This window comes from Nyctereutes procyonoides, unplaced genomic scaffold, assembly GCF_905146905.1.
Source record: "Nyctereutes procyonoides isolate TBG_1078 unplaced genomic scaffold, NYPRO_anot_genome, whole genome shotgun sequence".
Taxonomy (NCBI): Eukaryota; Metazoa; Chordata; class Mammalia; order Carnivora; family Canidae; genus Nyctereutes; species Nyctereutes procyonoides.
The window spans coordinates 31,182,661-31,207,274 of record NW_026575052.1 but is presented as its reverse complement, the minus strand read 5'-3'; the positions used below and the strand labels follow the sequence as shown (position 1 = coordinate 31,207,274).

Below are 24,614 nucleotides of genomic sequence, written 5' to 3'. Positions count from 1 at the left end.
TGTCCAGCCTCCTTTGTAATGTTGCCCTTTCTCTATCCCAGTAATTCCCATTCCAGGGTTAATCACTGTCAGTTTGCTGAAAAGTCTTGCAATGAGGATACATACACAAACCACATACACAGAGAGTTGCATCTTTTGTCTTTTCTTTAATAAAAATGGGACCATACCATATAATTTTTTTGCACCCAACATGCTCTTTTTACTTAGTATTTATTACTGATTTTTAAAAAAAATTTTTTTTTAATTTTTTTTTTTAATTTATTTATGATAGTCACAGAGAGAGAGAGAGAGAGAGAGAGAGAGAGGCAGAGACACAGGCAGAGGGAGAAGCAGGCTCCATGTACTGGGAGCCCGATGTGGGATTCGATCCCGGGTCTCCAGGATCGCGCCCTGGGCCAAAGGCAGGCGCCAAACCGCTGCGCCACCCAGGGATCCCTATTACTGATTTTTTTAAACAGCCTCATGATACTTCATTTGATGGGTATTTGGTGTTTGATTATCAACATCTTGGTGGATTTAGAGTATATTTCTAGAATTTTCACTAACAATTAAGATGTCTCAGTACTATAAATATATTTAACCCATTACATTGTATACAAAAAAAGAAATCTTAAATCTTGGTTAAAACTTACACCAATTTAAGTTGCTAAATTTTATGTATTGTAGTTCAGTAAAATAATCCCACTTTATTCGTAAATAAAAATTGTAAATTTTTAGATTTATATTTAATATACATTTAGAATAATGTGTGTAATAATTTTGTCAGAATTTTGGTAGGAATTATATTACAGAGTTGAATCTTCAAATCCTTGAAGAAACCGGTCTCATCATTTATGTAGAACTTTGATTTACTTTACATAGTTGTATAGTTGTGGAGTTTTTTTGTTTGTTTTGTTTTGTTTTTTAAGATTTTGTTTTTAAGTAATCTCTACACCCAGCACGGGGCACAAACTTAAAACCCTGAGATCAGGAGTTGCACACCTCACTGCCTGCGCCAGCCAAGTGCCCCAGTTGTGTAGCTTTTAGTATATGTGTCCTGCATTTTTTGTTAGATTTTCACACATTTCATTGTTCAGTTACTCTTTTTTTTCTTTCTTTCTTAAAGAGTGGGAGAGAGAGAGAAAGAGAGCACATGTGTGCAGGAGAGGGGCAGGGGCAGAGGGAGAGAGAGAATTCTAAGCAGGCTCCACACTGTGTGGAACTTGATGCAAGGCTCGGTCTCCCAACCCTGAGATCATGACCCGAACCAAAAACAGAAGTTGGTTGCTTAACCAACTGGGCTGCCCAGGTGCCCACCCCCCTTTTTTTTCTTTTGAATTATTCTGAATGGCATTTTTAATTTCAGTATTCACTTTTGTTGGGCAGCCCAGGTGGCTCAGCGGTTTAGCACCGCCTTCAGCCCAGGGCCTGATCCTGGAGACCCAGGATTGAGTCCCACATCAGGCTCCCTGCATGGAGCCTGCTTCTCCCTTTGCCTGTGTCTCTGTCTCTCTCTCTCTCTGTGTCTCCCATGAATAAATAAATAAAATCTTAAAAAAAAAAAAAGTATTCACTTTTGTTATAGTATATAGAACAAGTTGTTTTTTTGTATGTTTATCCTATACCATGTAACTGTGTTCTACTTAGTAGTCTTAGGAGTTTTTAAATAGATTTCTTGAAATTTTCTATATGGTTCATCATAGCCTCCATTTGACAGTTTTAGTTCTTCATTTGAGAACTATATGCCTTTCAATCTTTAAGCTTGAATTATAAACATTTTTACAGGACATGTGTAGTCTTCCAGATTTCGTGACATTTAAAAGTTTTCCTGGAATCCCGTTACAACACATCTTCATTGCAGCAGGAGACGACTTGCTAGATCTCATACAAGGCTTATTCTTATTTAACCCATGTACTCGAATTACGGCCACACAGGTATTTTAGCATGTATTTCTTATATTAGGAAATAAGAGGATAATCTTAATTCTGGCATTGATAAAATAAAAATGGAATTTAATAAGATTTTCTAATATTCTTTAAATACTGTAAAGATGTGTTTTTGTTTTAAGGAATAACAAATTTTATCTTGTCCTTAAGCTTACAAACACTATTCAGACTGTTATTTTTTTTTTCCAGACTGGTATTAAATTATATCATGCACACATGATAATGGGAGAATTTACTTTTGTTAAAATACGTAATATAAATACATATTTATTTCATAATTAATTGGCTTTTCAGGTAGTTTACCTAGAGAATAAAAAATAAGAAGTATTCTGTACTTGTTGAGATAATGGTATTTCAATTAGGTTTGTGCTAATCCTAATGCCCAAAGTGTTTTGTTGTTTTTTTTCCCCGTGAAACGCAATCCCAATATGCTTGCTGATCGTTTACATAGTCAAAAAATGATAATGGAGAAGAAAATAATATAGTTTTTTTTTTTGCTTTTCTTTTTTAAAATAATCTTAAAAATTATTTTTAAGTAATCTCTACACCCAGTATGGGGCTTGAACTTAAAACCCTGAGATCAGAAGCCACATGCTCTTCTAACTAACTGAGCCAGGGACCCTAAACATCGTATAGTTCTTTTTTTTTTTTTTTTTCCGTCGTATAGCTCAATACAACTATATGCTTACAAGAGATTGAAAGATAGTCTAAATAGAACAAACATTGATACTGACCCTTGTTTAAGGGAAATAAAAATCAAACTCAAAAAAAAATTAGGAAGATCAAGAATATCTGCTCTTCAAAAAGAAGAAATGTTACCAAACGCAAAAATAAAAGACCTATAGATTGTGGGGGGATACCCATTTTCTTTGTTTTAAAAACAAGCACAAAACAAAAAAAGAATAATGTCACAAACACTTAAAATTAAGGCAGGGCAAAGCAGAAACGCAACACAATACAATGATTTGGCTTCATAAAGTAAGACCCTGATTAAAATGAAATTTCACAAGCCTTCATATCTAAGAAACCATGTTAATGTACAGTAAATATACCAAGGATACAAAGTGGAGTTTTTTTCACTTAAGTTTATTATAGACTACCAAATGATTGTCTAATGCATTTGCTTTTATAGACCATCTCTTTTTGTCAGTACATGATGCTGCATTAATACAGCAATTGCATTGATACTTTACCATTAGAATGACTTTTCTCATTTCAAACAAGTACCTCATTGTTCTCTTTCCACCCATACACATGTACTTCTTACTTCTATCATAAGAAATTTGAGACTATTTCAGATTACCTAGAAAGTTGTTTTCATTAATAGTAAAAACTCAAAATTTATAGAAAAATACTAGTTGTGACTTGAGTTGTATTTTGATAGAATGCATTTTAAAAAATGGGTTCTGGCTCATGGATATCTGTCGTAAAGTTGGAATGAGATAATCTTCCATTCTTAGATCTCTGATAGCTCAGAATAAGCTTAATTTAGTTATAGAACTATTATGATTCAGAAGCAGTATTTTAGAAGTAGAACTCTTGAAGTCATGAATCTCTTAAATAATGTGGGAGGAAATGCTTGAAAAGTTTATATGGGTTTAAGTTCCTAAAAGGAGTATCCAAAAGGAATATTGTAGTTACTGGACTATACTATGATGCAGATAAAGTAGAACTTGACAAGTTTGTCATTTGAAACAATTTTTATTGGAATTTTGGACCAAAGTAAAGGAAATATCTCATTGAACACTGAGCAGGTAATATATAGAAATAACTTTGTGCAGTTCCTTCCAAGTAAAATTTTTATTAATTTGCAGTGGATTGTTAAATTTTAAAACATCGTTTTCAACCTTTTGCATTTTTTATAAAACTATTTTAAAGAATTTTTATTTACATGGTTTGGCATTCGAATACATACAGATGTGACAAACTTTTTTTTTAAACATGTTTAAACAAAGTTTTTTTTTAAACATGTTGTTCTCTTTACGTGTTGAACCATAGAGCCCCAAAGTGTAGAGTGCTGAATTATACAGTATCTTACTAAGGATATTTCATATAGTATAGGCTGTTTTAATGTAGAAAAGTTAGAAAGTAGTGTGTTTTTCTTAAGGTAATGAAATTATTAGCCGATCTTAAGCTGTTATGTATTTATTTGTATAATTGGCTCATCGAAATTCTTGAAATTTCATTTTGGAAGTGGGGTATTCACATAATGTTTTTAATGTTCCCAACAATTCTGGAGGTTAGATTTTCTTAAACACAGTTCACATACGTAAAACCCTACTTTCCTTGGTATCTTTCCTTTTTCAAGGCATTGAAAACTAAATATTTCAGTAATCGGCCAGGTCCAACACCTGGATGTCAGCTGCCAAGACCAAACTGTCCCCTGGAAACTTTAAAGGAGCAGTCAAATCCAGCTGTAGCAACAAAACGGAAGCGAACACAGGCCTTGGAACAAGGTAAAACTTTCATTTTCATAAAAAATGAAATAAATTCAGAAAACTCCCAAGTAGGTAATGTATAGCTAATGACCAAGGGTCAGCTAAGAAATGTAGGTTGTGAGCTATTTACTTTTCTCAGTGTGGTAGAGAATGTGTTATTTTAGCAATATTAGTTTCCATCGAAAATAATTAAATCAAGCTTTTTGAAAGGACGTGGGCACTTTTGGGTACACCTCAGAGTTGTGAGAACTTACCATGTATACCTTATTTTCTTTATAAATTTTTACTGGTATACCATATGCTTAATGTTTAATAAATTTTATTAGTAAATCAAAGCAAGTGAAATGAATGTAGTTGGAATGCATTGATTGGTTAGAATTGCCATAAGATTAAATGTGAACCACCTCATTTTTTTTTCACCTAGGAGGATTACCCAAGAAGCTAATTTTTTAGTTACAGAGATCACTGGACAGTATTTTACTACTGAAGGAAATAGTCAAAAAGGCCAATAATGGAAAAATAGTAAACGTTAAGTAAATGTTATAGAAGGAATTTGTAAATATTCCACACATGTAAAATATGTAAAACTGGATTATTTTTATTAAATGTATTTTAAAACAAACAATTCTGATTTTTCTGATGAGAGTGCAAAAGTAAAATTAAAAGTTTAATTCTCTGAAATGTAGAATTGAAAATGGTTGAGGAAACCTTAATAAAAATAATCATCAGTTACTTTGGTGATCTGGCCCTTTTAGCATCACAGATTAAAAATAGAACCAGCAGTAGTAATGTAGCATCTACCTACTACCTAGAGTTAACAAATTTAATATATACTACTAAATAGGAAAAAAAGAAAAAATTAAAAATGAAATTGAGGTCCCTTTAACATGTCATGCCATTCTTTTCCTTTTCACCTTCCCGAAGGGAGAGTGACTCTCAGGAAATGAGTGTGTCCTTCCATGATACTGTACTGCTATTTTGTAAAAATACTTGTAGTAATACACAGTATTGTTTGGGGTCTTAAGATTTTATGAGTCATAGACTGTATATCTCACACTTTTTTACTCAAAACTTTTTAAATTCCTTCCATGTTAATACATGTAAGTGTATCTAACAGCCATTTAGTGTATATATATATATTTTTTTTTTTAAATTTATATAACACTACATATTCATGCTTTATTTATGGACTGTTACTTTTCTTTTGCTGCATAAAAGTTATAAATGTAGCAGCTTGAAATAACATAAATTTACTACCTCACAGATGTGTAAGTCAGATGTCTGACTTGGCCCAATTCTATTTTTTGCATAGCTCAAAATCAAGGTGTCAGCTGAACTGAGCTCTTATCTGAGTTTCTAGGGAAGGATATTCTTCCAAACTCATTCATTTCATGTAATTTTAATGCACATGCTTCCTGTCCTTCTTAGCTGTCAGCCTGGGGCCTTTCCCAGTTTCTTAAGACAGCCCACAGGCCTGGTCACATGGCGTCTCCCATCTACAAGCCAACAGCTGTGCTTAGAATCTGTTTGGTTTCCTTGTCTGCTACCAAGAGAGAAACTTAACGAACTTGCTTTCATTAAAAAGACAAAATAGACACCAAGATTTAAAACTTGTATGTATCAAAGGAGTGTGATAAGCACAGGGTGAAAACAACAGGAGAAATTATTTGCAAATCATAGATCTGATAAAAGATAGCTCAACAATAAAAAAAATTATAGTAAAAAAATGGGCAAAGGACTTTAGAGTAACCATTTCACCAGTCATTAGGGAAATGCAAGTCAAAACCACAATGAGATACCACTTCATACCTGTTAGGATCACTACTATCAAAAAAAAAAAAAAATTGCAGAAAATACCAAGTGTTGGTTAGGATGCGGAGAAATTGGGATCGTTGTGCACAATTGGTTGGAATGTAAAAGTGTCATTGCTTTGGAAAACTGCAGCCTTTCCTTAAATTTTTAAAGAGCATCTTCATATGATCTGGCAATTTCACTTCTGAGTATATATCCCCCAAGATACACACAGCCATCACCAGTCTGTGAAAGGATCCGTTTCACCCCATCATCTCTGTCATTCACATATTTTGTGATCTTTGCTAATTTGGTATCTCATTCTAATTTACATTTTTGAAATTTCTGTATGATTGAATAGTTCCTCACATTTGCTAAACCATTTATAACCTAACTTGTGAACATGTTGACTTAGATTCTTTTGGAGTGTTCCAAATTTTATCAGTTTATATGAATTTGCATTATACATGTACATATTATACACACACATTAAAAAAGAACCTTTTTTTTCCTTAAAGATTTTATTTATTTATTCATGAGAGACAGAGAGAGAGAGAGAGGCACAGACACAGGCAGAGGGAGAAGCAGGCTCCATGCAGGGAGCCTGATAATGGGACAGGATCCTGGGTCTCCAGGATCACGCCCTGGGCTGCAGGGAGGCGCTAAACCGCTGAGCCACCTGGGCAGCCCTATTTGATTTCTTTTTTATTACACTTCCTATTGTGGAACATTGCCAAATCTTTCCCTTTTCTTACCTATTATTTCACATTAAGTTGTCATATGTATTAAATCTGTGTGTGGTCTTTATCCTATTCCATTGACCCGCTGGTTACCACATTGTTCTAAATAATGTAGCTGTATATTACTGTCAAGACAGTGCATTCTTAACATCTAGTAACAGTAGTTCCTCATCATTACTTCTTTTTTCAAAATTTACTTGCCAGGTTTTCATTTTTTATTAGTATTTATTAATGCCAGTGGTGTTGCTTTAACACAACTATAAACAGTTTATATTTTCTATTCCCTCATTTTGCCCTGTTGTTACCTCATCTACTTAAGTAATATTCAACACAGCCAAGCCGTGCATCTTTTTACTAGAGATCCTAACTAGATAAAAGTTTCTGATAATGTAATCCATTTCCTTTGACATGACAGTGATGTTATTAATGTAGCAGCATTCCCAGAAGGTTTTTTTTTTTCCCAAATATTTTATTTATTTATTCATGATAGTCACAGAGAGAGAGAGGCAGAGACACAGGCAGAGGGAGAAGCAGGCTCCATGCAGGGAGCCTGACGTGGGGTTCGATCCCGGGTCTCCAGGATCGCGCCCTGGGTCAAAGGCAGGCGCTAAACCGCTGCGCCACCCAGGGATCCAGGGATCCCCCCAGAAGGTATTAAAGATCTTTACTATGTAACATTTATAGAAAACAAGAAAAAATTAAATGGCTTAAAATTTAGCATTACAACAAGAAGTTAATTCATAATGGTGCGAGTGCTAGAATTCTGTGTAGTTCTAGCTACAAAGTGCCACTGCACCAACAAAAAAAGAAGTTATAGAGGTAACTAATGGGGCTTGCAATATAGTTCTGCCAAAGTCCCACCATAATAACTTTATTGAAATTAAGGAAATTATTAGTTTTAAACTTCCTGTGACAAATGAACAATCCTGAAAAATACAATAAAACAAGATACACATACATATTTCAAAAATTAAGTCACTCCTAGGCATTGTTATTTCGCAGAGCATTAATTTATATTGTTGCTTATGACAGAGATCCCTTTAAGTTAATCTAAAGTTAAATAACTTTTTCTTAAAAATCATTTTTGTTGTTTTTAAGATGTTGGCAAACACTGAAAATTTCCTAAAGTATAATAATGTAATTTATAAAATACGTCAACACGTTACTAAGTTTCTTGTAAAAAATGAGTATCTAAGTATTAAGCTGCCTTCTAAAACTTAAAAATACCCAGAAAATACAAAATTTCTGAAGATACTGCAACATTTGTACAGTCCTTTTTTTAAAGTCTTTCGATAGAAATAGCTCTTGGTTCTGATTTCAACTGGTTTATCTTCAAAATATGATATTTGATGGCAAAGAACAGGATCTCTTGAGAGTTCTTGTGCAGTTTTGAACTCTGTGAGGGTGCTGGATTGAACAAATGCAGCCCATGGAATTTAAAATTTGAACGCTTGAATATACAGGATCATGCAGTACAGTGAATTCTGAAGATTTCCCCCAGGACTTTAATGCAAAATTGTCTTTCATGGGATTTTTTTCCTTATTCACATTTGAGGTGGTGTTTTTCTCTTCCAGTGCCCGAGCAAGCATGTAACTAACTTTTCTTTGATGAGCCAGAGCTTCTTCTTTATCATTCAACTGCACATACAGAAAATAAAATTATGCCAGTTAGGGGTGTCTGGGGGGCTCAGTCCTGTAAGTGTCTGACTCTTGGTTTCAGCTTGGGTCATAAGATTGAGCCCTGAGCCCCATGTTAAGCTCTCACTGAGGTGTCTGCTAGAGATTTTCTCTCCCTCTGCCCCTCCTCCAACTTGCACACACAGGGTCTCTAAAACAAACAGTCTTTAAAAAAAATAAAATATACCAGTTAATAAATCAAAATCACAGATTGTAGAGCTATAGTCAGAAGAATTTTTCTCAAAATGTTCTATCTTCAACCTGTCAAGTCCATCAATGAAAATACATTAATTAGGTGTCTACTGATCCCAAATAACATGCTACACATTCTAAGGATTTTTTTAAAAGGAACAGAAAGCTTTCCTTATGCTCAAACTTTTGTAGGTCATCCAAAGAGGGGGAAAATATATGTACATGGTGCGTGTGTATATGTGTATATAATATTAACATGTACTTATGTCTGTAAGAGAATGAAGTTATTTATATGTGAAATTGTTTTTGTATATTTATATGAGAATAAACAACTTGAGCACTTCTATAGATAAGTATGTTCATATAGCATGAGTCTTTTTAGTCATTCACGAAATGGGGATAACAGGACTGATTTTCAGGGTTGTAGTGATGATTAAAGGATATAATGTGTAAGTTGCCTTGTACACTTTAAAAGTTCCTAAGTAAATAGAAGGTCTCGTCGCGGATTGTATGTATAAGTGCAGATGACAGAGGTGCCTGCAGTTAATTACAGGGAGCCCCCTCTTTTCAGAGGTGAAGCTTTAAACTTGTGCAGGAAGAACATGGATGGGAGAAGTGGGAAGAGCATGCAGGGAATTTAAGGAGATGAAGATCAGAACTGGAGGATGGTACCTCAGCTGGGAAAAGGGCATAAAAGGCAAGTATAGAGTGCTAAAGAATTAAATTTTTAAAAAGTTGAATTAATAGGAAGCAAAAAGACCAGCTTAACCACAACCTCTAACAAAAGGAAAGCAAAGATACTAACCAACTCTATTAGCATCTTAAAGACTTCCTCAGGGTTATTCTGGTCATCCACCTTCTTAGAACTGTTTTCTGAAGGGAGCATCCCCAACAGTTTCTGCCCTAAGGTCTTCTTACTTCCTTGTGATGATAATCCTAAAATTGAACATGCAAATCCAACTGAGACATGAAAAGATACTTATTAGTGTACTCCCAGGAAGAGAGGTAAGTATGAAGCAGGGATAATTCATTCGTAAATCAGCCAGAAGGTGGTTCTCTTCGTGAGTCCAGCCTTACAGTGTAATGGGAGAGGAACGCAGACGTTAGAGCCAGGATGGCAAACGGAGGCTGAGAGGGTGGGTGCACAGCGTGAGGACCCAGGGTAGTGCCCTGCCGGCCGCTCTGTCTCATGGAGCAGCTGCTCCCCAGAACAGCACGCAGCCCACGTTATCATTTCAGTCTTCAGAGGAGGCAGCAATCCAGTTACGTATGGGAAGTCTCCCAATGTTGAATGTCATTTGTTATTTGAGAGCACAGTGCACAGCCAATAAAACATGGCCTCAGAACTATGCAAATTCTGCTTTAGAGCAGAGAGACCTGGACTTGAATCCTCATTTAACCGCATACTAAAATGATGTTGGATAAGGTCTCTGAGCTTTGTTTCCTCACCTCTAGAATGAGAATAATAGCACCTATGCTTCAGGATTGCGGTGTCATTAAATAACAAGAGCACGGCGGGTTGGGGGTGGGGATGGGGAGGAGTTGCTGGGAGAAGGGAATGTACCCATTAAACAGTCTGGGAAGATGAAAAGAAATGTTCTAGAGATGAAAAACCAATGTGGATGTAATGTTATTTAAAAATGGTTAAGATGGTAAATTTTGTATTTTGTTACAAAAACATAGCACAGTTGTGTTTTTGTATTTTGTTACAAAAACATAGCACAGTTGTGAAAACTAGCCCAGGTACCGACACGTTTAAAAATCCATATCCTGAAATGTATACACTGACGATGTTCTTCATAGAAAAACTGCAGATTTAAACAAACATCAAGAATGCCTTTGGAATGCTCCACAAATGGTCTTATGGAAAACTGAGAACAGATAAGAGACCTCTCCCTTTCCCCCTAATTCTGATAAACCACAGGGACTGGCGCTCACTTGTGACCTCCTCCAGCAACTGGCAAAAGGAGAAAAGCCAGACAAGCTGTGCTCATCAGCTTTGATGAGTGGATGAATCTGTGTCTCTGTGCAGTCTAGAAAAAGAAATATGCTTATAACCTCTCTCAGAACTCCTCTAGGCTGTGTATCAGAAAAGTTGATGCCACTTTCACATATTAATAACCACATAGAAGAAAATGACCTGTGACAGTCCTCCTGTTCCTCTTCAGATCATTGAACCACATGAATAAAATCAGTCTCTCATCACTAGGAAACTGACCAAAGAGCCGTTGACGCTTGTATGGACTTGGAAAGGCCTTTCCCAGAGGAATCAGTTACTAGGACTTCTGCTTCCAGTTTCTTCAGGGCCGAAATGGAAAACAGATCGAGAGCTTTACATATCAAAGCGTATTTTTTATGGAAAAGTTCTTAAGGTTCCTATCAGCTAAGAAAGGCAGGAGTTCTGGAATATGAAATGAATACATACTCAGGTACTGAAATGTCTATGAATCTACATGAATCCACCTCTTAGGGAAAACCCAGCTATTTTCTACCAACCACTACCCCTTGTGGCCAACTTCCGTGCATAGGGGGTGGGGGTGGGGGTCCTTCTGTGCAGGTGAGGTGAGGGGTGGGGGTGGGGGTCCTTCTGTGCAGGTGAGGTGACAATGCAGCAGACTCCCTAAGATTAAGCATGCCTTTTCCTTCCTTTTCATTCTCCCATAATGCTTTTCCTTAACTTCTGTCAAAACAAGCAGTTAAATCAGATTTCCAAAGGGATTTGACTTCACCTTCTATCACAGAACACCAAGGCTAGCCTCAAAACGATACCTTTGAAAATTTAGCAATCCAGCTCCTCCTAGTTTAGAAGAGGTGCCCATGGGCGCCTGGGCAGCTAAGTTGGTTAAGTATCTGCCTTCAGTTCAGGTCACGATCCTGGAGTCCTGGGATCGAGCCCCACACTGGGATCCCTGCTCAGAGGGAGCTCTTGCTCTCAAATCAATAAATCTTTAAAAAAAAAAACAAAAAAAAAAAACGAAGATGACCTACACATTTGTTGTCCTTAACAGGACTAGATACTCTTCCATCGATTCCAAAAAGCTTTAGTATATGGACTGTGTGTGCCTATTTCTCTGGCCAACTCGCCCACCTTGAGCTGGACATTGAGGCCATGCATTCAGCTTTGACCAAGGTGTTAATTATTATAAGTATCAGCCATATAAAGAACTGATTTTGTATTTACCATAAATGACTGTTGGGGGCTGAGACATTATGTTAGCCAGCGCAGTGATTTCTTTTGTAAGTCTCATGTCAGAAAAACTCATACAGAAACTAATTTCAGGACAATGTGGACTGTCTCTTTAAGAAAGAATGTTCAGAAATAGGTTTTCCTGTGTTGCTCTGACTTCTATCTCATGAAAAGTCTGTCCATAGCTCCTAACGATCTTCTACTTTCACAGTTCTTGTTTACTGCTTCTAATTTATTATCCCTGTAAGCTTAGCACTTTTTACCATTTCAACAAAGAGAAGGTAAAGTTTAGTTAAACTAAAATTTCAAATGCTTAACCAGTATACTGTAAGAAATACGTACTACTTGGAAAAGAGGCATCTATTATGAAAAGTTTAATTTTAATATTTTAAGATTCTTATTCCCCAAATTCATCTAAAAATGAGAGATACTGGAATTAAGACAATTGATTTTGACATATTAAAAAATATTTAGAAATAGTCATCTCAGAATTTTAATACTAAAACATTTAGGGCAGCCCGGGTGGCTCAGCGGTTTAGTACTGCCTTCAGCCCAGGATGTGATTCTGGAGCCCCGGGATCAAGTCCCATGTCGGGCTCCCAGCATGGAGCCTGCTTCTCCCTCTGCCTGTGTGTCTGCCTTTCTCTCTGTGTTCCTCATGAATAAATAAAATCTTTTAAAATTTAAACTTACAAGCTTCACTGTAATTTTCTTGACTAATAAGTCTGAAATTGAGAGTTTTAAGTTGAAGCAATAGGAGCTGCAGTGAATAATATAAAAACTGGTATTGACCATTTAGAAAAACATTTCTAAAAAATAACAGCTGCTTTGATTATATTAAGTGATTTACTTCAACTGTGATTTTATTCTTTTATGCCATTTTTATAGATTTTGTTTACAATACTCAAAGATGACAATGAGCTTTTGATAGGTTTGTGAACCTAAACCTTAACTTCTGTTTCATTTTTATTTTATGAGCATTTTATTAGTATTTCCAACTTAAGATTTTTTCCTCAACCCCTCAGTATCTCTTCAGAATCACACATTTCAACAAAGTTTAGTTAGATATATTTAATGTTGGGTCTATTTTCATATTGCCTCCTAGGCGGTTTCCCTTTAGTCACCTGGCACTTTAGAAACTTTTCCCACGAAATACAGTCTGGTTTAAATGAGACAAATGAGTAGTTAAAAAGAGATTCTACTGCTAATTTAAGGTTTTGGTGATCCTAATACCTCATCTGCATGTGTTACATTTAGTGACCCCATTCTTCCCATAGTTGCCAAATTCTGTAATAAATCACAACTATCTTGCAATATTCAATTATATTCTCCATTGCATTAACTGTGCTTAATCAACTTTGATTATATCGAAAACAATTACACCCGATTATTGCCATTATAATTCATATTTAATAATTCATATTTACCATCCTCTTTAAGGTGCTTCCAATTTATCCATTTTGTTGGTTTTTTACACATTTTATCCATTTGTGTCAATCTTAGTGCCTGGTCATTTTTCCTCATTAATTGTTGCTCAAATGCAATTCTGAATGCATCTGCCATTATGTAAGCTTCGTCTTTACTCTTCTGTAAAAGTCCCAACTAGTTTAGAAAGAAAGTTTGAGAGGTTTCAGAAGCAAAACGTTAACAATTAACAATTCTTGCCTGAATGCGGAGTCAGACTAGCAAATGTAATCTCCCCACCCGACGTGGGTCTGGTGCTGTCTGACCTCTTTCATCTGCTTAAACTAATTAGTACTCGCTGATTCCCCTCCGTCTACAGTAGCCACCCACTCTGAACTAGATTACCAGAACTTTCCCGTGTGGTGCCTGACCAGTCCTTGTTATCCATTTCTTGGACTTCACCACATTACCTAGCCAGGCCCTGTGCGTGTCCTGCCCCAAGAGGGCTGGCATGTCAGTTCCGCCCTGGGCCATTCCAGACAACATCACTGAAAATAATTACAAGATCACCTTTAGATACCTGCCATAACTGACCCGGACTGTGATCCATGTAGTCAATGCTTTTCCTAATGAATTGCTAATGTTTAACTGTTATTTTTCCTATATCTAAAGACTAAATCCCATACTTAATTAAATAAAGGGAAAAATATTATTAAAATTATGGTCCATATGCTGTATTTATTATTATAACTAAAGATAATGGCAAAGGTTGTTTGTTTAAATGCCAAAGGTTGTTTGTTTAAAGGCATCTGCATGGCACTGCTAAACATTAAATGTCTGCTTCCTCTATTTTCACAACAACCTAATAAGTAGTTATTAGTTTCTGTTTAACATGTGTCCATAGCTACACAGCTGGAAAATTCTAGAGCTAAGACTCAAAACCTAGGTCTGCGGTACTAAGGTTCCTTCCACTGTACCTTGCTGCTTTTCTAATAAACTTTATGTTCATCTCCCTATTTATCAGTGTTGTGGATCCTAGTGGCTTTAAGCATGAGTGTGATTTTTCTTCTAATAAAGTAATTTTTACAGCCATTTATAGAGAAAAATATAAATTTAGGAAATATGAACTACAAACTTAGGCAAACAACTTCACGTTGCCACCTTATTGTACCAAGTGCTATTTGTATTTTGCAACCGTGTGAATAAAATCTAGTTTATAAGTTAATTCTAGGACATAAAACTAAGTATAACATTCAAAGCTAATGCCTCCTAAAATGAAGCTAATTATTGCAGAGATTTTCCTTTATTACTAGAGAAACAAAACCAAAGCTTTTAGTGTTTTGATAATACAATACCTCCTGTTTGAGTTTAAGAAGCATTTTCTGAGCAGATGCCGCCATTTGGGCACAGGCACAGGGACTCCCTCCGAGACCATGGCAGAGGCAGGATCCCAGCACAGCGAGCTGTAAATGCAAAAGTGTTACTCCTGTTACCAAGTGCCATACGGGGCCTGGCTGCACACAAACACCAGGATGCATGCACACATGCGCATTGCATTTCCATTCAAGCATTTAATCCAAAGAAACTGGAAAGAAAAATACAGCTAGAAGAAAGTGGAGACAAGGATTTCAGGAAGCAAGTGGAAAGTAACTACAAATGAAGAAAGAACATTATTACTTGCAATAAAACCTTAAAGGAATTGTGTCTTGCTGCTTTTCCTTCTCCAAAACCTTAAGTTGGCACCAGTTTTCTATACTTCTGTGTCCCTGGCAGTATTGTGACCTAATGAAGTAATATTAACACCGGGTGTTAGTTCTTGGGACTGAGCGTGGTCCTGCTGCCCAGCACGTACTCCTACCAGCTCCCACCAGAGAGGGGTGTGTGCTCAGAGATGATGAATGACTTAGAATATGTCAGGAGAATAATCATCCTTCCATTTGTAAAAAATACCTGTGATCATGTAATGTGAGACACGGCTACCACAGCTTCTGCTAAAACTATGAAAATAAGAGGGGCAGGAGGTGACCCACACATCCTGTGTCCCAGAATATAATGCATGCACAGGTATGGTGCCAGTAAGGCTGAAGAACGGCCCTGGGGAAACATGGGCCTCTTACCCTTAGTCTGAAATTGCTAAGTATAATGCTATTCTAGAACATGTAGCAGATGGTGATGGGGAAAAGGAAAGTAGAAAATTTCCCTCTTTTCAAGTTTCATACAGGCTTACCTACCTCAAGACTTGAAACCTCGGTAAAACCACTTTTATCATGGCATATGTTTTCCTGAGCCACCATCTGTTGTTTGACCTCAATCATGGCAAGGGCCTCCAAATACTGTTGATTTAAAACTAGGAAAGGCCAAAGAAGAGAGCGTTAGTTATGAAATTACAGCAACAACATACACTCACTCCTAAGCAGTGCGTATACACAGACACTGCCTATTAAGACGGGCCCCATCAAAAAAATCTGATGGAGGGCAGCCTGGGTGGCTCAGCGGTTTAGTGCCGCCTTTGGCCTAGGGTGTGATCCTGGAGACCCGGGATCGAGTCCCATGTTGGGCTCCCAGCATGGAGCCTGCTTCTCCCTCTGCCTGTGTCTCTCATGAATAAATAAAATCTTAAAAAAAAAAAAAAATCTGATGGAATAGTGGGTATCAAGGGAGATAACGTACATGAAACACTGGATTAAACATTACTATTTTTAACATTGAAGTATCTTCATTTTTGCAACTAAAGTCTGGTCTTCATTTGCGCAAAGAAAATTTGTAGGATTTTCAAAGAGAAGAAAAAAATGCAAATTATTTGCCCTTGCTGGATAGGAAGACAACCAGATGCCGAGATCCCATACATCAACCTCAGATGTACCAGTCACATAATTTTAGCTGCCTTCACAAGAGGCTCTCAACCAAACATTTAGAACACGAAGGGTACTGCTGTCTACTGAGCAGAAAATAACTTTACCCCCTCTTACTGCAGAATGAGTTGGTAGAGGGGGAGGGGATGTGGTCATGGGCACCTTCTGTCCTGAGCTCACCCAACACAGGAGAAGTCCCCCCATCTGCTCAGTCACTGCTGTTGAGAAGCACCACAGTTCACTTACTGAACTACAGAAAGTGCCCATGACCTGATTTAGAACCTTGTCCCCCCCCCAAAAAAAAAAGAACCTTGTCCCCTTCAAGCCACTACTTTAAAAGTTTCTGCTAAAAAAAAAAAAAAAAGTTTCTGCTAAGAAGAATGAACATTTGAAATTTTATAAAAGGAAAAAAAATAAAAATAAAATTTTATAAAAGGGATCCCTGGGGGGCTCAGCAGTTTGGCGCCACCTTCAGCCCAGGGCGTGATCCTGGAGACCCGGGATCGAGTCCCACATCGGGCTCCCTACATGGAGCCTGCTTCTCCCTCTGCCTGTGTCTCTGCCTCTCTCTGTGTCTCTCATGAATAAATAAATAAGATCTTAAAAAAAATAAAATTTTATAAAAAGTTGATGCCATCTTAATATTAAAATAACTTTTGACATATGGTGGCTCATAACAAGGGATGTGTATATATACACACATGTAAAAAATTTCAAGTTTTCAGAGTCATCTTAAAAATTTCTTAGTAATAAAGTCACAAGACATTTTTGAAAATACTGAATAATTATACAGTTACATACTTTTTCTACTAGTGTTCCAATAAAACATACACCTACTCAGATTCCTCAAACATCAGGTGCTCTACTGTTTTGCAATGAGTATAAAAACTAAAGGGTAAAGGGAGGATGGGGGGGAAATAATGGATACAGGGTTTTGTTTTGGAGTGATGGAAATCTTTTGGAACTACATGGTTGCAAACATTGTGAATGTTATGAATTACTTTTGAATGGTTTTGTTATTTGAATTTCACCTAAAAAATTTTCTTTTAATTACAAAAACTCCAAATGATGCATTTCTTCTATTATCCTTACAGCCTATTACTTCAAAATAAGAGCACCTTGTCTATCTATGTATGTTCTTAACAAGGGGCACTCTATTTAAAATTGATCTTTTATTTTTTATATTTTATTTTTTAAAGATTTTATTTATTCATGAGAGAGACACAAGGGGGAGAGAGAGAGAGAGAGAGAGAGGCAGAGACACACAGGCAGAGGGAGAAGCAAGCTCCATGCAGGGAGCCTGATGTGAGACTTTATCCCGGGTCTTCAGGATCACACCCAGGGCTGCAGGCGGCGCCAAACCGCTGCGCCACCAGGACTGCCCTAAAATTGATCTTTTAACATACTATTTTAAACAATCGTCAAAGTATCACTCTCCACTTACGTGCATTTTCTGACTTGAGCATTTTAATTTCTTCTGTTTTCATGTTCAAAGCTTCTTGGAGGACTGCATTTTCACAGTTTAGCCTGGAAAAAAGTACCCTCCAAATAACTAAAACATTAACATCATGGTTGAATGGCAATATTTTATCCTATAATTAAAACACAAAAACCCAAATAAAATTTTTCCTACTTCAAAACAGTGCAGAACTTATGAGTCACAAAACAAAAACAATTTAAAGGAGTGTGGTAAGATTTTGAACACACTCTTAATTCTCCTATATATTTAGCTGAGAAAGAATCAGAGGTATCTCAAATTAAAAAATAAAATAATAAAAACAGGCGGGGGCAGGTCCCTAGTTGGCTCAGTTGGTACAGCATAGGACTCTTGATCTCAGGGTTCCTGAGTTAAAGCTCCACAATGAGTGTGGAGCCTACTTAAAATAAAATAAAAATTAATAGGGGAGCCTGGGTGGCTCAGCAGGTTAAGCATCTGTGTGACTCCTGATTTTAGCTCAGGTCATGATCTCAGGGTTGTGAGATCAAGCTCCGTGTCAGGGTCCATGCTGGGCATGGAGCCTGCTTAAGATTCTCTCCCTCTCTCCCTTAATTAATTAAAAATAATCAGGGGCACCTGGGTGGTTCAGTTAAGCATCTGACTTGAGGTCATGATCTCAGGGTCGTGAGATAGAGCTCTGCGTCAGGCTCTGTGCCTAATGCGGAGTCAGCTTGGAACATTTCCTCACCCTCTGCCCTTTTCCTCTGCTCGTTCTCTCTCTCAAATAAATCTTTAAAAAAAAAAAGTTACTAAGAAAATAGATCTTAAAAGTTCTCATCACAAGAACTTTTTGTTCGCTATGTATAGTGACAAATGTTATCTAGACTGATCATTTTGCAATATAAACAAATACTGAATTCATTATGTTGTATACCTGATACAAATAGATCTCAATTATATCTCAGTTTTAAAATCAAGAAAGAAAAAAACAAAACAAGAAAGGAAAAGATATGTGGGGGAAAATATACTGAATAAAAATTGGGGGGGCAACTGGGTGGTTCAGTTGGTTAAGTGGCCAATTCTTGATGTTGGCTCAGGTCACGATCTTAGGGTCTCAGGATCCTGACATAGAGCCCAGTATCTGGCTTCCTGCTGAGCAGAGTTTGCTTGAGATTCTCTCTCCCTCTGCCCCCCCCATCCCAATAAATAAAATCTTTAAAAAAAAAAAATGCGAGTTACTTACAAGAGTTCTAAATTGCCCAGTATTAGAGGCTTAATGTTTTTGTAATTGAAAACAACAGTCAGATTGGTCATTTTAAAACTTGATAGGTAAAAGTATCAGGATACTTTGTAGTGATGTTTGTGGGGCATGTTATATGCGTTGCTCATAACTAGCCTTAGATCTTTAAAACAGTGGTTGGTCATGAAATTAAAGCTTTTCAATTAAAAGTGAAATGTAGATCTAAGGCATTCATTTTCCATGAATTACTTAACCAATTGATAAAATGTGAAATAGGTTTCTCAAGCAAGGTCTGCAGCACCTTTGTTAGTACAAATTCTAAGACTCTGAAAATTAAAGACTGAGTGTCTTTAATTTTCAAACTGAATTCTAGTAGCTGTAAGTCTATAAGAAAATTCTTCAGATGCTCACAAACATTTTATTAGATCCTCTTTAGCTATCTTATATATTATAGTTTTTAAATACCCACTTAGTCAAAAGTAAATAAATAGATAAAATTTTTAAAAAATCCTACTCAGTGAAATGCATTAACTTTTCTGTCTGGTTCACGCTCTTCTTGTGCAGACTTCATCATAAAGTATCTGTTGTCCTCTCTGCTTATTGGAGAATATACTAGAAGACAATTACTGACAAGTACAAATGTGTGTGTCTGAATCAAGATTTTTCTGGGTTCTGTGCAGCCAAAACAAAATACAAAAACCAAGACAAAACTAGCAAATTGACAAAAATTAATATTTATGATACATTCTCTTGATGAGGTGCTTTTCATAGATTGCTGGTAGGCAAGTGGAGTGGTACAAGCCTCATAGAGAAGCATGTGATAACATCTCATAAATATACATATGAATTTATCTTTTGACCCAGCAATTCTGCTTCTAAGAATTTACCCTAAAAGTATGTCTCACAGAAGTATATATGTCAAGGCTGTTTATTGGAGCACTGTTTATAATTGCAAAATACTGGAAACAATCTAAGTGCCTATACATTGGAGAATGGTTGAGTACACATGGCCCACCCACACAGTGGGGTGGTTTCCAGGATAAACTCTACTGTTAAGTAGAAAACACAGTGCAAAAGAGTATCTACAGCCAACCAACCATTCTTTGGTGTAAGAAAGAAGTTGTTAGAGAACAGACACATACGCACATTTCTGTTATCTACAGATGGTGAGAAAAGGAAGGATGGCAGGACATCGGGAATGCGGGGAGTAGGCATGCAGGGAGAAGGACATTCCTGAGTATACCTCTCAGAATACTTCTGACTTTTGGAAGCATGTCAGTGTTTTACAAAGTCAAAAATAAACAATATGAGTAAGTAAATCAACGAGAATGGCAGAGAAAGGGCAGCCCCGGTGGCGCAGCGGTTTGGTGCCGCCTGCAGCCTGGAGTGTGATCCTGGAGACCGGGGATCGAGTCCCACATCGGGCTCCCTGCATGGAACCTGCTTCTCCCTCTGCCTCTCTCTCTCTCTGTCTCTATGAATAAATAAATAAAATCTTAAAAAAAAAAAAAAAAAGAATGGTGGAGAAAAGCCCAGAACACAGATAGAAACAAATAAATTTAAATGAACAGTGTAACCATACTGAAGAGAAAAAAGAAACTAAATAGGTCTCAATTTTTTTAGAGAGTTATTTATTTGAGAGAGAGAAAGTGCAAGCAAGTGGGGGTGGGAGGGTAGGGGCAGAATAAGACGGGGAGAGAACCTCAAGCCAATGACTCCTTGCAGAGTGCAGAGCCTGACGTAGGGCTCGATCTCGCAACTCTTGAGATCATACCGGAGCCAAAAACCAAGAGTCAGACCATCAACCAACAGTGCCTCCCATGTGCCCCCCACTTTTTTTTTTTAAGGGAGAGAGAGTCTTAAGCAGACTCCACATTGAGCATGGAGCTAGACACGGGGCTCGATCTCACGACCCTGAGATCGTGACCTGAACCAAAACCAAGAGTCAGACCGTAACCCACTGCACCCTACCCAAGTGTCCCCCAAATTGGAAAATTTTAAGCAACAAGAGAAATTATGATAGTAATGGCTTTTAACCAGCTGAATAATGCAAGAATTCATGAATCCATTTTGGTATAAATAAATGGGAGGAAAAAAAAAAGCCCTTTCTTGGAGTAAAATGCCAGCAAGTAAATGCAGAAGGACTAACAGAATTAGCAAATTACCTTTTGGTAACTATCATAGTAATGACTGCTTGAGGCAGAAAAATCTGTGGATATAAAGACTAGTGGATGAAAATCTGATAAATCACAATCTCAGAGCATCTCCCCACAGATGCTGATTAATCACAAGGGGAATAAATAGTGACTTTATAGTGGAGAGTGAGGGTACACACCACACCTTAACCAAGTAGTCAAGATTCACAGGCTAGGAATGGGATAGATCAGCTTCACCAGCCTCCTGAGAACAGAACATTGCTTCATTGGTAATACTGCCCAAAATGCATGATCTGAATTAAATTCAGAAACATCAGAAATCTCCAATGTGGGATATGTAACCAGCCTGTCCTCAAGTAATGGCGAAGACAAAGACACACCGAATAACTACTTCAGATTTTTTTCTCCTGCCCCTCACTGTGGCCTCCCTCCCTCCTAATTGTTTCAGATTAAAGGGGACTCAAGTTTAGATGGGACAACCAAACACAGTGCTTGGTTCTGGACTGCCTCCCAGAACACAGGAATGTTTTTTTTCTCTTTTGCTACAGGGGTATTTTTTTTTAAGATTTTATTTATTTATAATAAATCTTAATGCCAAGAGACACAGAGAGAGACAGAGACACAGGCAGAGGGAGAAGCAGGCTCTATTCAGGGAGCCTGACATGGGACTCAGTCCCGGGTCTCCAGGATCACGCCCTGGGCTCAAGATGGCGCTAAACCGCTGAGCCACCTGGGCTGCCCAGCTACAGGGGTATTTTAATAGGATAATTAGCCAATCTAAATAAGGGCTAGAGATTAAATAAGTATTGGATTAATATCTTAATTTTGATAATTTTAGTATGATCATAAAAGTCCCCTTTTGTAACACAAAGTAAATATTTAGAGTAATGAGGCCTTATATGCAACTTAGTCTTAAATGGCTCAGATATCTTTATATATTTAACTACAAAGAAAGAGGGAATGATAAATGTGGTAAAGAGTTCTACTTTCTTGGAGAAAGATATACAGGAAATCTTTGTACTATTCTTGCAACTTTTCTGTACGTGTTCAGTTCTCTTGTATTAAAAGGTAGTAATGAATTAAAAATTAGGTGCTAAAGTTATTTATAATAACCCCCAGTTATCAAATTAATTTCTCAATTTATAATATGTGTATCTTATAATTCAAAATTACCTAATAAATTCACACTAATAAAAACTGCCCAAAAGATTTGGTTTGTAAAATGCCAGCACTACAGTAACTTGGAAAACATGGCTCTTAGACTGCTTCTTATTGAGAAGAACAGATACTACACTTTATCTTAGCCAAAAGGCCGAGAAGCTATTACAGTGCTTTTTATTTTTTTACAATGCTTTTTAAAATAAAGTTTATAAGGGGGGATGCCTGGTGCCTAGTCTGTTAAGCACCTGCCTTGGGCTCAGGTGCTGCATCAGGCTCTCTGCTCAGCGGGGAGCCTGCTTCTCCCTCTGCCTGCTGCTCTACCTACTTGTAAACACACACGCTCTCTCTCTCTCCCTAATAAATACATAAAACCTTTAAAAAAATATATAATATACACAATAAATGCATAATTGATAGAGGTGCCTGGCTGGCTCAGTTGGTATGCACACAACTCTTGATTTCGGGGTTGTCAGTGCAAGCCTCATAGTGAGCATAAAGCCTACTTAAAAAATATATAGTTTAGGGACGACGGGTGGCTCAGCAGTTAAGCGCCTGCCTTCGGCCCAGGGCATGATTCTAGGGTCCCAGGACTGAGTCCCACATCGGGCTCCCTGCATGGAGCCTGCTTCTCCCTCTGCCTGTGTCTCTGCCTCTCTTATGTGTCTCTCTCTCTGAGACACATAAAATTAAAGAGACATATAAAAAAAATATATATATATATATATATATATATATATAGTTCATACTATATTTTAAAAAAAATACTAACAAAAATACGAAACCGGTATAAGTGAAAAAGAAGACTTTCATAATATTCACAGCTCACAAAAGAACACCTAAACTATATTTGAATTCTACATACTTCACGGGGCGCCTGGCTGGCTCAGTCAGAAGAGTGATTCTTGACCTCGGGGTTAAGAGTTTGAGCCCCATGAGGGGAATACAGATTACTCAAATAAACAAATATTAAAAATAATAAAAATATAAATTATACACACTTTAAAGATTTCCAAAGAAAAACTATAGAATAAGAATATACAAACCTGTCATATTTTTGGATCCATGATTCCTCTATACTTTTCAATCTATTCTGATCAAATTCTATTTCCCACTGCAAGGCATTTACTTCCTATAGAAAGAAAATAGCACTTTTCATAAAAAATTACTACAAATCACTTTAGGACATTGTGGATAGCTGAAAAAAATCACTTAACAGGAACAGGTTAAAGAGAAACTATTCAAAAAGAGTCTATGACATCTATAAACACCTATCTCACAGGCCACACATACAGCAGTCAAGAAAAGCTTGCTTCCTATAAGAAACTGCTCCAAATGTTGCTGCGCAGAGCCTGGATTTCTCTCGGCCACCACCTCCAACCCATTTCAGACCCACAAGCAAAACACGCCTCGGAGTTTGAGGCCAGGACACTGCCATCAAGGGAAGGTACAAGAGGCAAAGGTACAAGCCCTTCCACGGGGATTCCTTACGACCATCTTCGTGATGATGCTATGGTCAGAAAGAGGCAGGCTCTGACAGGCAAGCAGAGAACGAAAAGAAGGAAAAAGAAGAAAAAGTGACAACATGGCAAGCCTCCTACTGCCTTAGAATGAGGAAGTAAAAAATCTTAATTCTTGGCCTGTGTAACAACAGGTTTGGATTGGCTCCAAAAGGGAAGGGACTGTGTAAAACAGAAGCACAACCAACAGAGGGAATACACGAATAACATACCCTGTAGTGTGGTGACTTCTAAAGGAAATCCTATTTGAGATCTTAGTGGATAAGTCTACACTACACTAGAAGTGGCAAATACCTTCTCCAAGGATCTCTTTTGTTCCATAGTTTTTTGAAGCACCACTTGAGTGTGACTTGTGGCTTTGCCAAATATTGCCTAGGAAAAAATAAAAATCATTACCCGTATAAATTAAATTTCTCATTACTCCTTTTGCACAGTAAGGGTCACATTTTTATTTTAAGACCATGGAAAACACAGAATTTCCATGGAAAACACAGAATTTCCACAGAGACCACCTTTTATGGAAAATTTGATAGTTCCAGGGTCAGAAGATCTTGGTTTAAAAAAAAAAAAAAAAAGAAGATCTTGGTTTGACTCTGATGAATAGGAGAATGAATGAATGAATGAACGTTCCACACAAAGACTGATGCATGACAAATACAGCAGTGTTATTCATAGAGCACAAAAGAGGAAACAGTGTAAGTGCCCATCAAATGGTGAATGGATAAACAAGATGTGGTCTATCCATACAACGGAATATTGAACAATAAAAAAGAAGAAAACACTGACACATGCTACAGTATGCATGAGCCTCAAAAACATGTTAATTAAAGGAATCCAGACTTTTTTTTTTTTTTTAAGAATCCAGACGCATATTAAAGCATTCCATTTATATGAA

At 37.1% G+C, this 24,614-nt stretch overlaps 2 protein-coding genes and 1 non-coding gene across 14 annotated transcripts in view; 1 reads left to right on the top strand and 2 right to left on the bottom strand.

Moving 5' to 3' along the window:
* CDK7 (cyclin dependent kinase 7) overlaps positions 1–24,614 on the top strand; it is a 72,385-nt gene that overhangs the window by 26,593 nt on the left and 21,178 nt on the right. For 3 of the 9 annotated variants that reach the window (XM_055331068.1, XM_055331075.1, XM_055331074.1), the window contains 3 exons: positions 1,765–1,914; positions 4,235–4,382; positions 23,482–23,988. In XM_055331068.1, coding sequence (XP_055187043.1) covers positions 1,765–1,914; positions 4,235–4,382; positions 23,482–23,780 — 597 coding nt within the window. In that variant the 3' untranslated portion in view covers positions 23,781–23,988. Of the gene's footprint in view, positions 1–1,764; positions 1,915–4,234; positions 4,383–4,788; positions 5,097–9,335; positions 9,496–23,481; positions 23,989–24,614 lie in introns of those variants that run through there. The other 6 variants (XM_055331073.1, XM_055331071.1, XM_055331069.1 and 3 more) reach the window with 3 other exon arrangements.
* The window catches only part of CCDC125 (coiled-coil domain containing 125), a 32,215-nt gene continuing 12,792 nt past the window's right edge, over positions 5,192–24,614 (bottom strand). For 3 of the 4 annotated variants that reach the window (XM_055331066.1, XM_055331065.1, XM_055331064.1), the window contains 8 exons: positions 24,014–24,091; positions 23,246–23,331; positions 17,652–17,734; positions 15,587–15,702; positions 14,711–14,818; positions 13,379–13,553; positions 9,570–9,700; positions 5,192–8,533 (listed from right to left, as the gene is read on the bottom strand). In XM_055331066.1, coding sequence (XP_055187041.1) covers positions 8,228–8,533; positions 9,570–9,700; positions 13,379–13,553; positions 14,711–14,818; positions 15,587–15,702; positions 17,652–17,734; positions 23,246–23,331; positions 24,014–24,091 — 1,083 coding nt within the window. In that variant the 3' untranslated portion in view covers positions 5,192–8,227. The remainder of the gene's footprint in view (positions 8,534–9,569; positions 9,701–13,378; positions 13,554–14,710; positions 14,819–15,586; positions 15,703–17,651; positions 17,735–23,245; positions 23,332–24,013; positions 24,092–24,614) is intronic. The other variant, XM_055331067.1, reaches the window with a different exon arrangement.
* Positions 22,167–22,365, bottom strand: LOC129514298 (U2 spliceosomal RNA). Its single transcript, XR_008665375.1, has one exon. It is a non-coding gene; the product is annotated as a U2 spliceosomal RNA (small nuclear RNA).